Raw genomic sequence first — 14,347 nt, forward strand, 5'->3', positions numbered from 1 at the left:
TCCCTCTTTCCCTCTCTCAATTTTTGTTTCTCTCAGCCCATACATGCATGTCCCCCTCTTTCTGCATGTGTGTGGGTTTTTTGTGTTTGTTTGTTGCGTTTAACAGAAAAACTTTCCAGATGTTAAGCGAAGATGATAGTCAAGCGTTGTGACGTAGTTTCGCCGAACATTGCTCGTTGTTCGGCCTCGTGGTGTGCCATTTGCTTAAAGGGAACAGTCTTCGATTACAAAAAAGAAATTCACAATAAGCTGTGTAGTCTGTGCTTATTCCTCTGCTTGCGGGTTACTTTGCTAGTCGTAGGTTTTGTACTTCACTGAGTGAGCCGGCGATGACTAATATAAGCTGGCTTGCCCCAAAAGAACAAAAGAATACAACAGATGCAAGTGATGCTATGTTGGTATCCTCTGCTAGTCGGAGAAAGCTGGGTGAAAGGCAACAAAGATAGGCAGGTGATAGCTAGAACTGTATGATTAATGGACCTCCAACAACACGCTGTAACGATAACATGCAGGGTATGTTGTGTCAATGGTTTTAGTAAATGCACGTGTGCGTTTAAAACCACGGTACATTTAAGGCAAGGAGAAAGGAGAAATGGAATAGAAAACGGTGTAAAGAAATTCTGTTTGGAGATAGAGAGAGAGACAGACACACAGACACACATACAAACAGACATCCAGACAGACACACAGACAGATACAGAGAGACAGTCAGTAACAACATCTGCAGCAGCGGATGTTTTCTACACGATGGCGTACTCCCTAACAATTGTTCTTTTCCCGATCCTTTTTGCCTTGTGAACTTTAAGCAATCGCTCCAGCCGTAGCCTTTGGCCAGTCTTTGACCAGTGTTATGTCTTCTGCACACGACCAAAACAGCAGAGGAGGGGCAGCTAAGGCGTTCGACCTAGTCTAGATTTCACTGGAGCGACAAGCATAGCACTATCAGTTGTTATTAGGTGTACGGCTGTCAAAGTAAATCTTGAGTGATGCAACCGCTTTTGCTCGAGTCACTGTATAAAAGCTTGGCATTGCCGTTTGCATAATAGACCTCGGTCATTCTGCCATAAGTGCAGATGGCTGATACCACCTAAACACGCATACACTTGTGTATCTCGTCAAAAGCCATGAGGGCGTAAAACTGGAATCGTATAACTCATATCTTGTCCTTGAGAGGCGAAATATTTAGCCTGTAGGACAGTAAGCATTCTCTCTTTCCTCCAAAAGCTTGCAAAGAATATTATTGTGACGAATGGCGAATCGATAGATTAAATCTGTCAGTTGTTGCTACTCCAGTCCGTAGGCCTACAATCAATTATTCATTTCTTCTCCTCCTTTTCCCGACAGTCGTTCATTTTCCCCTTTATATTTCCCTCTTGCTTTTCCTTTTGTCTGCCTCATTAATAGACGAGGATGTGGTGTTGTATAGGCACCGTGCTGCCACTGTCAGATATTGAATAAACATAGCCGGCGGTCTATTGAGCAGCTTCTTTCTTTTTCGCTGTCATCAAGTTGCGCCTCCGGTGCTGTGCTACTTTCAAACCGGAAGCTGGCTCGGCAGCCATTCTATTTTTGTCGCGTTCGTTTCTGCAGACTTTTAAATTCGTTGATTTCCGGTTCGGTGCTTTTTTTCAGGTGTTGTTGTGAAGTCCTTGTAAATAAACAGGTATCCCGAAATAGGAAACGAAATATGGATTATGACGGATGATAAAAAAAGCGGTTTTCTCATCCGCTGCCATTGCAAAAAATAAGAACAATACGAAATGGTGGTTTTAGTTCTCGCTGTTATACATTTATGTTGCTGTTTGTGTCTTATAAGAGGTCCTGTGCCCACTACGCGCGTAATGACTGACGGTAATTGTGACAATGTTAACTCGGTTAGGGAGGAGACACCAATAATTTTAAGAACAGATTCTAATCTTTTGTAGGTGGGCATAATTAAGAACCAAAGTGTCCCATAGATGTAACTGAAATGCCAACAGATTAAACGTGTACGACCTGAGACGAAAGTGACAAAATGTCCCTTTTGGAATATATAACAAAATGCAGACGGGGAAAATATCGATTAAAAACTGTGAACCGAAAAGCTGAAATTAATGTATCACGCAAATAAAAACAAAAGGCAGAATTCCATTATCGACTAGACATACACACCTTTCTTTTGGAGCAAAGTCGGAACCGATACAATTTACAAAAAGGAATTAGCTCAAGAAAATGATTTTTAATAAATGTTGTCGTTATCTACCTCTATGCGAGCGGAGTTTATGAAGGTATAATCAGCATCTAACCCATGCATTGACGGATGGAGACTGTAACTTCAAAGCTGCTTATCACATGTCAGGGGTTAGTTCTAGTGCTGTAGGATCAAATGTACCTAGCAATGACACGCCTATTGCCTTTGTACAACTCAAACGACCGTAGGTTGATAATGTGTACAGGCGTGACCAAAACAGAAGAAAAATGATGTTGTTAGTGAAATTAAATGACGGTTGGTTGATGATTTCCAAGCTTTCTTTCCGTCTATTTGTCAGTCTGTCGTTCTGTCTGACTGTCTGTCTGTCTGTCTGTCTGATTGTCTGTGTGTCTGTGTCACGTTTTTCTGTCTGTCTTTCTACACCCCCCTCCTCTCTCTCTCTCTCTTTCTCTTTCTCTCTCTCTCTCTCTCTCTCTCTCTCTCTCTCTCTCTCTCTCTCTCTTTCTCTTTCTCTCTCTCTCTCTCTCTCTCTCTCTCTCTCTCTCTCTCTCTCTCTCTCTCTCTCTCTCTCTCTCTCTCTCTCTCTCTCTCTCCCCCCCTCCTAACAAAAACGAACACCACAGTTATTTAACAACCTCGTCTATTCCTCCTCTTCCTCGTCTACCCCCTCCTCCAAAATCTCCTCCTGCTGTTCTGTCATTACCTATACTCCAGTGCACCCAGTCTACCTCTCTTCTTCCCTGTTACGAACTCGAAAAATTGATTTCCGTGAAACCTAATTTTGCCCCGGCAATTCCAGTGAGATTTGCCATTTGCTGCGGACTTCCGGATGATGTCTGGTGATATCCGGCCGAATTTTTTTTTCGTGCACCTTTTCCATCATCTCTGTAGATAAGGGCAGTCTGTGGTTACAGATTGCCTGTCGGGAAGATATTTGACTGATTTTTGTTTCTATCTGGTTTGCATTTAGATTTTTTTAATTTTATTTTGTTGCCTTTAGTTTTTTTCTGTATACACTCGTTGGTCAAATTGCTGCGCAGTTTCCGACGTAAAAGGATGCTATCGCACTTGACATCTTTGGCTCGCGTCCTATCGTGTGTACGCGCTTAGCTACACATTGGAGGGCGAAAAAATAAGTCAAGTTGAGATTCACGTTCTCGTATATATGTACATGCAGTCATTCGGAAGTCTGTAATCACTGCTTGTTTTGCAGTAAAATTCCAGCGAACCACAACATCATATGAGCTTCTGCCGTGAATATGATAACATTAACTTCTTCTTCTTTTTTTCTTTTCTTTTTTTTTTTTTTTTTTTTTTTTGGGGGGGGGGGGGGTGAGGGGAGCGTGAGGAAAGGGGCGCTCAACGTAGACGAATACATAATTAATGCGAGACGTTTGCCGGAGTCTTATTACATAAAAGTTTATTGTACGCACTAGGCGCCCTATTCTAAAGGCAAAAATTGGGAGGCTAAACCGAATGTTTCTTTAGTTATAAAGAACGGTTCTTAGACATAATTATATGCCATGCTGTTTAGATGATCATCATAACATATTGTGCGCAGGGTATGTCCGATTGATTGATACTCATGTAAGTAAGACCATATGCCTTCTCTGTTGACCACTTTTCTCTTAGAATCAAGCTATCTGTCTCTTTCTCGCTCTCTGTCTCTTTCTCGCTCTCTGTCTCTTTCTCGCTCTCTGTCTCTGTCTCTCTCTATCTCTTTCTCTCTCTATCCATCTAGGTATTTGTCTCTTGCTCTCTGTCTATATAATAATATTCATCTCTTCCCGTCTGTCTCTGTCTCTCTGTGTGTATTGTGTGTGTGTGTGTGTGTCTGTGTGTGTCTGTGTGTGTTTTTGGGTGTGTTTTTCGTCCCAAGGACAGATGGTAAGAAAAGGCCCAGCCTTAAATCTTTATCCTTGTAAAATTCAGTTCAGTCTCAGTCTCTCGCTCTCTCTCTCTCTCTCTCTCTCTCTCTCTCTCTCTGTCTCTGTCTCTGTCTCTCTCTGTCTCTGTCTCTGTCTCTGTCTATCTCTCTCTCTCTCTTTCTCTCTCTCTCTTTCTCTCTCTCTCTCTCTCTCTCTCTCTCTCTCTCTCTCTCTCTCTCTCTCTCTCTCTCTTTCTCTCTCTCTCTCTCTCTGTCCCTCCCCCTATCTGTCTCTCTTTACCACCCTACTATATCAAAAATGATTCAATTCAGAGCATACCCATCCAACAGCTGAAAAGGATTACACAACCCAAATCACACGAAGCAATGGCTGACCGATCTTCTAATCCAAACTATATATTATAGGTCAAGAATTACACACGGAACGTACAGATTGACGCATGGTAGGTAACATGTGTGTTCATCGTTCAGTGACACGCTCCACGGCTTAATTGTCAGATGGGCCGCGTTTCACGTGCTACTGTCACTGAGGGATTTTTTCCTCCGGTGTCGTGAATAATGAAAAGTAATTGTTGCGGCGTGTTGCGTTTGTAGCATCCAAGCTTTTCTGGAATGGCGGGATGAGCATTAGGAATTAATTTTTATGGGCCGCTGTGATTTGTCGGATGGGGTCAGAGCTTGGATTTTCTTGCTGCGGAATTCACGGGTTTTCTTTCGTCTTGCGGTGTATCGGTCTGGGGATAATTTGAGACTAAAAACAGCTGGGTTTGTGCAAAAAGCCTTAAAAGATGCATTAACTTGGGTTCTGTTTTTATATCGGCTGTTTTGCACTGTCGGCGACGTGAAGAGATATTACCTATTTTCAGACATCTGCAATCTGCCACCGCCAACACTCCATAGGCCTACCCCGCTTTTGCAATCTGCAGGTTAAACGCAACACTGATTATCAGGAAAACCGTCAAAAGACGCCTAAAAGAAAGTGTCGAGTTCTGTGATTTATAAAAAAAAAAGGTTAGGCAATGGCTTGGTGGCTCATTTTGTGTTCTGCTCCGCCTTCCTTTGTTTTCATGTGTTTCCTTTGTTTACTGTAATAACTCAAAAACCTTCGGCATGTTCCCCAATTTAGAAAGGGGCGTATTATGTTTATGATTCTTCCTGTTAACTATTTACGCCTGGAATACGCATTTCGCTAGAAAGTCGATAGTCGGCTATGTTGCCGTTCACGAATGGTTTTTTTGGTGTTTTTTTGTCTTGTTTGCTCGACAAGGACAATAACAGCGTTTGTAGTGAATGTTCACAGCATGGCAGGATCATTGCACTGACCGCACATAGTCCATCGAGCACTTTTTAGAATTGCATGAGCCATTGTTTTCCCGCTGAGACACGGTGTCATAGTCGCTATGATATGTGCTACCTGTAAAACCTGTCCTTATTTGAGCCCGAAGTCGACTAAGCTAAAGCCTGTCCTTAACTCGGCGAAGTCAGTCGACTACGCGAAGAATACCGCACAAAGCTTTAGCACTGAGTTTGTTGGTGAAGGACCGCCTTAAGACTTAGCGAAGTCTTTTTACCGAAAACTCAGTGCTTAAAGCTCCGTGCGCCCAGCTTCGCGAAGTCTTTTTACCGAAAACTCAGTGCTTAAGCTCCGTGCGCCCAGCTTCGCGAAGTCTTTTTACCGAAAACTCAGTGCTTAAAGCTCCGTGCGGCTAGCTTCGCGAAGTACACTTCGCGTAGTCGAATTCGCCCAGTTAAGGACAGGCTTAACTACTATAGTAGTCCCAGTGAGGTCTGTAGACAATGTTTGCTTAGCTAAACGCATCTTGTTTTGTTCTGTGTGTTTTCAACAGAAAGTGTCGAATGGAAGGAGATCTGCAGAAGAGAGCCAACGGTCCCAGTGAGATCCAGTACTCCATGCTTCAGGACTGTGGCGGGATCGAGAACGGGGTGATCACGCCGACAGACATGTTGTCCTTCGCCAGACAGGTTGCCATGGCCATGGTGAGTATAGGAATAACATAATTAGAGGAATATGGGGTGTTGTTGGTGATGGTCGTGTTGGTGGTGTGTGTGGCGGTGTTGAAAACGAGGTCATCACTCCCAACGACATGCTGTTCTTGGCCAGACAGGTTGCCATGGCCATGGTGAGTATAGAATGACTGGGGGACATTGGTTGTGGGTTGTTGTTGTTCTTGTTTGGTTGTTGTTGTTGTTGACGGTGGTGGTGGTGGTGGTGGTATATGCGATAGTGGTGGCGGTGTATACGGTGCTGGTTGTGGCAGCGACCTTCTTCTTCTCCGTCGTCATAATCGTTGTCGCTCTTCTCCCTTTGTCCTTCTTTGGATACTTTTTTTACGTTTTCGCCATCGTCGTCGTTGTCGTCGACGTCATCTCCTCCTCGTCTACCCCTTCCCCTTCTCCTTTGGTTCAAAACGTTTATTCAGAAAAATACAGTTAACAATGCCGCATACAATCAAATTAAGAAGTGGAGCACAACAAGCACAACAAGCAAAGCTTAAAAACGTGCTCTTAAAAGCAATATAATATCTGATAAGGCGGACGATACCCCTTCTCCTTTCGTTTTCTCCTTCTCCTATTCTTGATCTTCTTCCGTGTCATCGCCGTAAACATCGCCTTTTTCATCCTCCACCCCCTCCTTCTTCTGCTCCTGATCCGCGGTTAAGGACCTTTCGGTTGAAAGTCCAAGATCATTGGTGTTGTGAACAGTCCAGAATAAGTCTCTTTTTTTTCTTTACCACTTTTTATATTTAGTCAAGTTTTGACTAAATATTTTAACATCGAGGGGGAATCGAAACGAGGGTCGTGGTGTATGTGCGTGCGTGTGTATTGTGAGTTCGACAGCTACTTGACTAAATATTGTATTTTCGCCTTACGCGACTTGTTAAATGTTTATATTGTATTCTGTAAACTTAAAAAGAAGGAAACGATAAGCACAAAAGAGGCTTCGTACACTGTGACATTACACTGTTGTGGTGGTTTGTATTGCTGGCACTTCTAGTTTTGACATGTTCAATGTGCCTCTGTGTGTGTTTTCCTTTGGAGTGTATTGTGATTGTGCAGTGCCAGGGGCATCATCCAACCTTTGACTCATCGAGAATGCTTGTTCGGTTGTTTCTTTTCCTTTGAGGTGTCTTACGCTGTTGCAGACACCTGTTAAAACTGTTACGTTCTCTGTGTCTGTGCTCTACAAGTAGACAGCTGTTTGGTTTGAAGAGTAAGGTGTTTCTGATGTTCTTCTTTGACTTTGAGATTCGTCACTGGATAAACACATACGAATACGAATAAGCAAATGCCCGCATAATTAGGACCACACACAGAGAAACACAGGCGCGCTCGAGCACACACACACGCACACACACACACACACACACACACACACACACGTACTCACGCACGCACGCACGCACGCACACACGCACGCACTTACACACACACACACACACACACACACACACACACACACACACACACACACAAGCAGATAACGACGCCGATCACTGCAACCAGAAATAACATACACCCATCTCAACCTTTCTTTAATGTCTTTCAGTGTTACGAAACAGCCCCCGATCAGCCTGCCTGATGATCGCAAACACATCTTTCATCCTTTGAGAAACAACACAAACAAACACAACAAAATCTCATCTCCCCAAAGAGTTTTCCCGCGGTTTTTACCTGGATGGCACTATCTATCCTTTCAAACGTATCTGAAATTGCACAGCCCATGAAATACGGGGCTGCGCATATATTTTCTTTGAACATCTAATCGAGTCGCTTCAGAAACAGATTGAGAATGGCATGCCAAAAGGGGTGAAGTGTCCTTGTGATGTTTACCTGTTATGCCTTCTTGGCGGAGGTAGATATTTCACTTTACTACCTGCAGACTTCGCTTCAGAAAGAGATTGTGGGTTCCATGCCAAAAGGGCACAACTCTACTTGTGATTTTCAGCAGGTACGCATTTCTTGTAGAAAAGGAGGTAGCTTTGCTACCTGCCGACTTTGGGATTTTCTTGATCACCAACTGAGACGTGGCGTCAAGAATTATCTCCCTTGATACTCTATCACGCGCTATCGTGGACGACATTAGCTCGCCACTTTAAAGCTGACAGCGCGCAGTAGGCTGTGGGTTCTGTAACTTGTGGCTAAAATGGGTGTCTTGTTGTGTCTTGTAGTGTCTTGTTGTGTCTTGTTGTGTCTTGTTGTGTCTTGCAGTGTCTTGTTGTGTCTTGTAGTGTCTTGTGTCTTGTAGTGTCTTGTTGTGTCTTGTTGTGTCTTGTTGTGTCTTGTAGTGCCTTGTTGTGTCTTGTTGTGTCTTGGTGTGTCCTGTAGTATCTTGTTGTGTCTTGTAGTGTCTTGTAGTGTAGTGCCTTGTTGTGTCTTGGTGTGTCTTGTAGTGTCTTGTAGTGTCTTGTAGTGTCTTGTATTGCCAGTCTTGTAGTGTCTTGTTGTGTCTTGTAGTGTCTTGTAGTGTCTTGTAGTGTCTTGTTGTGTCTTGTTGTGCCTTGTAGTGTCTTGGTGTGTCTTGTTGTGCCTTGTTGTGTCTTGTTGTGCCTTGTATTGTCTTGTTGTGTCTTGTAGTGTCTTGTAGTGTCTTGTTGTGTCCTGTAGTGTCTTGTAGTGTCTTGTTATGTCTTGTAGTGTCTTGTAGTGTCTTGTTGTGTCTTGTAGTGTCTTGTAGTGTCTTGTTGTGTCTTGTAGTGTCATGTAGTGTCTTGTTGTGTCTTGTAGTGTCTTGCTCTGTCTTGTTGTGTCTTGTAGTGTCTTGTAGTGTCTTGTTGTGTCTTGTTGTGTCTTGCTGTGTCTTGTTGTGTCTTGTAGTGTCTTGTTGTGTCTTGTTGTGTCTTGTAGTGTCTTGTAGTGTCTTGTGTCTTGTAGTGTCTTGTTGTGTCTTGTAGTGTCTTGTTGTGTCTTGTAGTGCCTTGTTGTGTCTTGTTGTGTCTTGGTGTGTCTTGTAGTATCTTGTTGTGTCTTGTAGTGTCTTGTAGTGTAGTGCCTTGTTGTGTCTTGGTGTGTCTTGTAGTGTCCTGTAGTGTCTTGTAGTGTCTTGTATTGCCAGTCTTGTAGTGTCTTGTTGTGTTTTTTAGTGTCTTGTTGTGTCTTGTAGTGTCTTGTTATGTCTTGTAGTGTCTTGTGTCTTGTTGTGCCTTGTTGTGTCTTGTTGTGCCTTGTTGTGTCTTGTAGTGTCTTGTAGTGTCTCGGTGTGTCTTGTAGTGTCTTGTTGTGTCTTGTAGTGTCTTGTTGTGTCCTGTAGTGTCTTGTAGTGTCTTGTTATGTCTTGTAGTGTCTTGTAGTGTCTTGTTGTGTCTTGTAGTGTCTTGTAGTGTCTTGTTGTCTTGTAGTGTCATGTAGTGTCTTGTAGTGTCTTGTTGTGTCTTGTAGTGTCTTGCTCTGTCTTGTTGTGTCTTGTAGTGTCTTGTAGTGTCTTGTTGTGTATTGTAGTGTCTTGCTGTGTCTTGTTGTGTCTTGTTGTGTCTTGTAGTGTCTTGTTGTGTCTTGTAGTGTCTTGTAGTGTCTTGTTGTGTCTTGTTGTGTCTTGTTGTGTCTCTTGTTGTGTCTATTGTTGTGTCTCTTGTTGTGTCTTGTAGTGTCTTGTTGTGTCTTGTAGTGTCTTGTTGTGTCTTGTAGTGTCTTGTTGTGTCTTGTTGTGTCTTGTAGTGTCTTGTTGTGTCTTGTTGTGTCTTGTTGTGTCTTGTTGTGTCTCTTGTTGTGTCTTGTAGTGTCTTGTTGTGTCCTGTAGTGTCTTGCTGTGTCTTGTTGTGTCTTGTAGTGTCTTGTTGTGTCTTGTTGTGTCTTGTTGTGTTTTGTAGTGTCTTGTTGTGTCTTGTAGTGTCTTGTGGTGTCTTGTTGTGTCTGGTAGTGTCTTGTTGTGTCTTGTAGTGTCTTGTAGTGTCTTGTTGTGTCTTGTTGTGTCTTGTAGTCTCTTGTTGTGTCTTGTAGTGTCTTGTAGTGTCTTGTAGTGTCTTGTTGTGTCTTGTAGTGTCTTGTTGTGTCTTGTGGTGTCTTGTTGTGTCTTGTTGTGTCTTGTAGTGTCTTGTAGTGTCTTGTTGTGTCTTGTTGTGTCTTGTAGTCTCTTGTTGTGTCTTGTTGTGTCTTTTAGTGTCTTGTTGTGTCGTGTAGTGTCTTGTGTCTTGTAGTGTCTTGTTGTGTCTTGTTGTGCCTTGTCTTGTTGTGCCTTGTTGTGTCCTGTAGTGTCTTGTAGTGTCTTGTTATGTCTTGTAGTGTCTTGTAGTGTCTTGTAGTGTCTTGTTGTGTCTTGTAGTGTCTTGTAGTGTCTTGTAGTGTCATGTAGTGTCTTGTAGTGTCTTGTTGTGTCTTGTAGTGTCTTGCTCTGTCTTGTTGTGTCTTGTAGTGTCTTGTAGTGTCTTGTTGTGTATTGTTGTGTCTTGCTGTGTCTTGTTGTGTCTTGTTGTGTCTTGTAGTGTCTTGTTGTGTCTTGTTGTGTCTTGTTGTGTCTTGTTGTGTCTCTTGTTGTGTCTATTGTTGTGTCTCTTGTTGTGTCTTGTAGTGTCTTGTAGTGTCTTGTAGTGTCTTGTAGTGTCTTGTTGTGTCTTGTAGTGTCTTGTTGTGTCTTGTGGTGTCTTGTTGTGTCTTGTTGTGTCTTGTTGTGTCTCTTGTTGTGTCTCTTGTTGTGTCTTGTAGTGTCTTGTTGTGTCCTGTAGTGTCTTGTTGTGTCTTGTAGTGTCTTGTTGTGTCTTGTTGTGTCTTGTAGTGTCTTGTTGTGTCCTGTAGTGTCTTGTTGTGTCTTGTAGTGTCTTGTTGTGTCTTGTTGTGTCTTTTAGTGTCTTGTTGTGTCTTGTTGTGTCTTGTGGTGTCTTGTTGTGTCTGGTAGTGTCTTGTTGTGTCTTGTAGTGTCTTGTAGTGTCTTGTTGTGTCTTGTTGTGTCTTGTAGTGTCTTGTTGTGTCTTGTAGTGTCTTGTTGTGTCTTGTTGTGTCTTGTAGTGTCTTGTAGTGTCTTGTTGTGTCTTGTTGTGTCTTGTTGTGTCTTGTAGTGTCTTGTAGTGTCTTGTTGTGTCTTGTTGTGTCTTGTAGTCTCTTGTGTCTTGTAGTGTCTTGTAGTGTCTTGTGTCTTGTTGTGTCTTGTGTCTTGTAGTGTCTTGTAGTGTCTTGTTGTGTCTTGTTGTGTCTTGTAGTCTCTTGTGTCTTGTAGTGTCTTGTTGTGCCTTGTTGTGTCTTGTTGTGTCGTGTAGTGTCTTGTGTCTTGTAGTGTCTTGTTGTGTCTTGTTGTGCCTTGTCTTGTTGTGTCTTGTTGTGTCTTGTTGTGTCTTGTTGTGCCTTGTAGCGTCTTGTTGTGTCGTGTGTCTTGTTGTTGAGTTTTTCGACTCCCTCGATCCTTGTACGTCGATCTATATTTGATGCTTGATTTTAGATTTGTTTGGCGACAAACACAGACAAAAATTGGCGTCTCAGGTAGTTTTCTAGGTTTTTTTGCCCACATGTATCTGTCATCCCCCCTTCTCTCTCTCTCTCTCTCTCTCTCTCTCTCTCTCTCTCTCTCTCTCTCTCTCTCTCTCTCTCTCTCTCTCTCTCTCTCTCTCTCTCTCTCTCTCTCTCTCTCTCTCTCTCTCTCTCTCTCTCTCTCTCTCTCTCTCTCTCTCTCTCTCTCTCTCTCTCTCTCTCTCTCTCTCTCTCTCTCTCTCTCTTTCTCTCGCACTATAGCCGTCATTGTGAAATCTTCACCCTCCTCCACCGCACTCCCCCCTCTTTGTTTGCCTCCGCTGTTTAATAGGTGTCCTTACTACTTTGTTTTTTCTTCCGTGACGGAAGTACAAGTCCTAATGTTCTATGTATTCGGAGGTTGCTGGTACCGTAATGATTTTGCTGTAATTAATATGCGGGCGGCTTTTGTTTAGTAGGCCTATGTCTGGGGTTTTGTAAGTCGAAATACCCCCTGCGGATATCATGCCTTTAAAATTAAACCTCCTTGAAGGCGTCTATAGATTATATATATAAAAAAGGTATATATAATAATAAAGAAAGGGCCGAGATATGGTGATACGGGCATAATTCAATTACTTGCTGGCTCTTAAACTGTTTTTGTGATCTTGAAGGGCATTTTGAAAAAGAGAAGTCTACACTGCAATTTGATTTCTAAACTGTTTACCCCATTAGGAACGGTTTCATATTTCATGCCTTTTATTATTAACCTCTGCTGTCTATTTCGATATAAAACTGGGACAGAAACCCTGTTCAACTCTACTCTGGCCTTTTTGCCTGCAGGCGTACACGAACTAATGAAACCCGTAGAGCGCTGGTGGCTGTATGCATCGCTTTTAAGGGATAATTCCTTCCAAAAAGAGCCCTCAGATCATGAGATTCTGCGTTACAAAGAATGCTAACTCGCGGGAGGAAAGCCTTCATTTGTCTAATGCAAGTGTCTTAAAATCTAAATTAAATGACGTAAAACATGCATCGTTCCACTCCATCCAGTCGAAATGCTCAATGAAATGTTCAGCTTGTGCGTATATGTACAGTCGTTATTTGCCCTGATATATTATACTTTTGAAATAATGCGTACAATATCTGTTCAGCACTGACTGAGGAAGGTAAAAAAATGGAAGGAGGGTACAAGGGAGGGATGAGGGGAGGGAGGAGGGGTCAACTTCAAAGGTGGAGACCAGACTCTCGGCATGTCCGTACATTAGTAATTGTCAGGGAAAATGTCAAGGGTTTAAAAAATGGCGTTGGCGTCGGGAATGACCGGAACGGGTGTCAGAGTGTGATGAATTAACAGCAGAGCAGGGGAAGGGACAGGGAGAAGGAAGAGATTTCCAGATGGCTTCCATGACCACGTGCTTTAAATCATTCTGTCCGTGCCATAGATACGATTAAAAACACACGCGTTTCCACGATGCGTCTTCATTTTGACTTTAGTGCCTCCTGCCTCTCAAGCCACAACGTCCAGCTACGCATGTAAGCCGGACGATGAAAAAATAATAACCAACCAACTATCCGCATGTAGGCTACTTCGCTTTGCTCCCAAACAGACCTTACATACGAACGACATCGAACACTTTGTCTCCAGTTGTCCCAGTTGTCTCCAGTTGTTACGTCGATGTTCCTAAAAGCATTTCTTTTCTCGTGTTGATTTGACGAACGACACAACTTTTTTCTCTCTGGGTCAGTCGGTACCTTTTCTGATTGTGATTTACTGGGTAGATAACGTTTTGTCAAGTTGAGGGGAATTTTTATTGGTGACTTTTTTTGCGGGGAAGGGAATGTGTTAGTTTGTCTTTCGATCGAGAAGAAAGTAAACTAGAATAACCCGAATCAGTATATAGCCCTTTGATAGTGTTAGAAGTGAAAATGAACTTTAACGATTTTTTGACTGGTGATTTAATAAAAAATGTGTTCACCAACAAAAAGTCATGAACATCCTTTTGGCAAATAAATATTGCTGACTGTGAAGTCGTAATTTCACGCCAGTTGCACGACTTTTGACATCCCGACTGGCAAAGCAGCAAAGCGAAAACCTTTCAGATCTGTCAAAGGAGAAACTAAACTAATGAATGCAAACAAGCTTGAAAGTGACACAATCAGGTTCAAAGAATTTAAAGACACAGGCCTTCGGTAATAGATGATGGCAAAAGCAGGTAAGAGATGTGTCTCCTCATCGAAATTTTCGGTCAGAGTTTTAAAGGCACTGTCCTCCAAGTGAAAACAGTTGCCGGTGTGACGTTTTCATCTTTCGCCGTGTTGATATTTCGCTTCTCAGCCTCGTTGATCTAGTATAAACTCTACATTGAACAAAAAAACACCCTTCGATAGTACTGATGAGCGACCTTGTGTACCTTACATTCATGGGGCCAAATTTGTCCAACCAGTTTGTTTTATTTAACTTAGAAATTTGATTCATCCTAAAATGTTTTCCTTCTTACTCAAGGGACGTAACCACTCAGGACACGTTTTCGAAGAATTCGATTTTGGGGATGGTGAAATCTATTAAATTTTACCACCAATTTTCTTCACATGCAAGAAACTGACATGCTTTTCGTCCATAAATAATTTCACTTCTTAATTTTACCAGGAAACAACATTTCAGTCTTGAGTATATGTCGAGGGGGAAATATGTACACAGGCGAAAGATGAAATCGTGACACCGGACACTGTCTCAGAACTGCCCAGGCATTTACACAGGAAAAGGTCTCCCCTCGGCCTCCACCTGGACACATACCCAAAATAAACACCAGGACTACTTCCTGTGCAGAGTTCTATTTTGTATGATTTGACACCGGTATTTTTGAGGAATTTTA

The 14,347-nt window shown here is 42.6% G+C and overlaps 1 protein-coding gene across 1 annotated transcript in view; it reads left to right on the forward strand.

The window, feature by feature from the left end:
* The window catches only part of LOC138953253 (uncharacterized), a 158,551-nt gene that overhangs the window by 124,477 nt on the left and 19,727 nt on the right, over window positions 1–14,347 (forward strand). Inside the window, exon 13 of the mRNA XM_070325052.1 lies at window positions 5,927–6,077. Coding sequence (XP_070181153.1) covers window positions 5,927–6,077 — 151 coding nt within the window. The remainder of the gene's footprint in view (window positions 1–5,926; window positions 6,078–14,347) is intronic.

The sequence above is a fragment of the Littorina saxatilis genome, linkage group LG17 (assembly GCF_037325665.1).
Source record: "Littorina saxatilis isolate snail1 linkage group LG17, US_GU_Lsax_2.0, whole genome shotgun sequence".
Lineage (NCBI taxonomy): Eukaryota > Metazoa > Mollusca > Gastropoda > Littorinimorpha > Littorinidae > Littorina > Littorina saxatilis.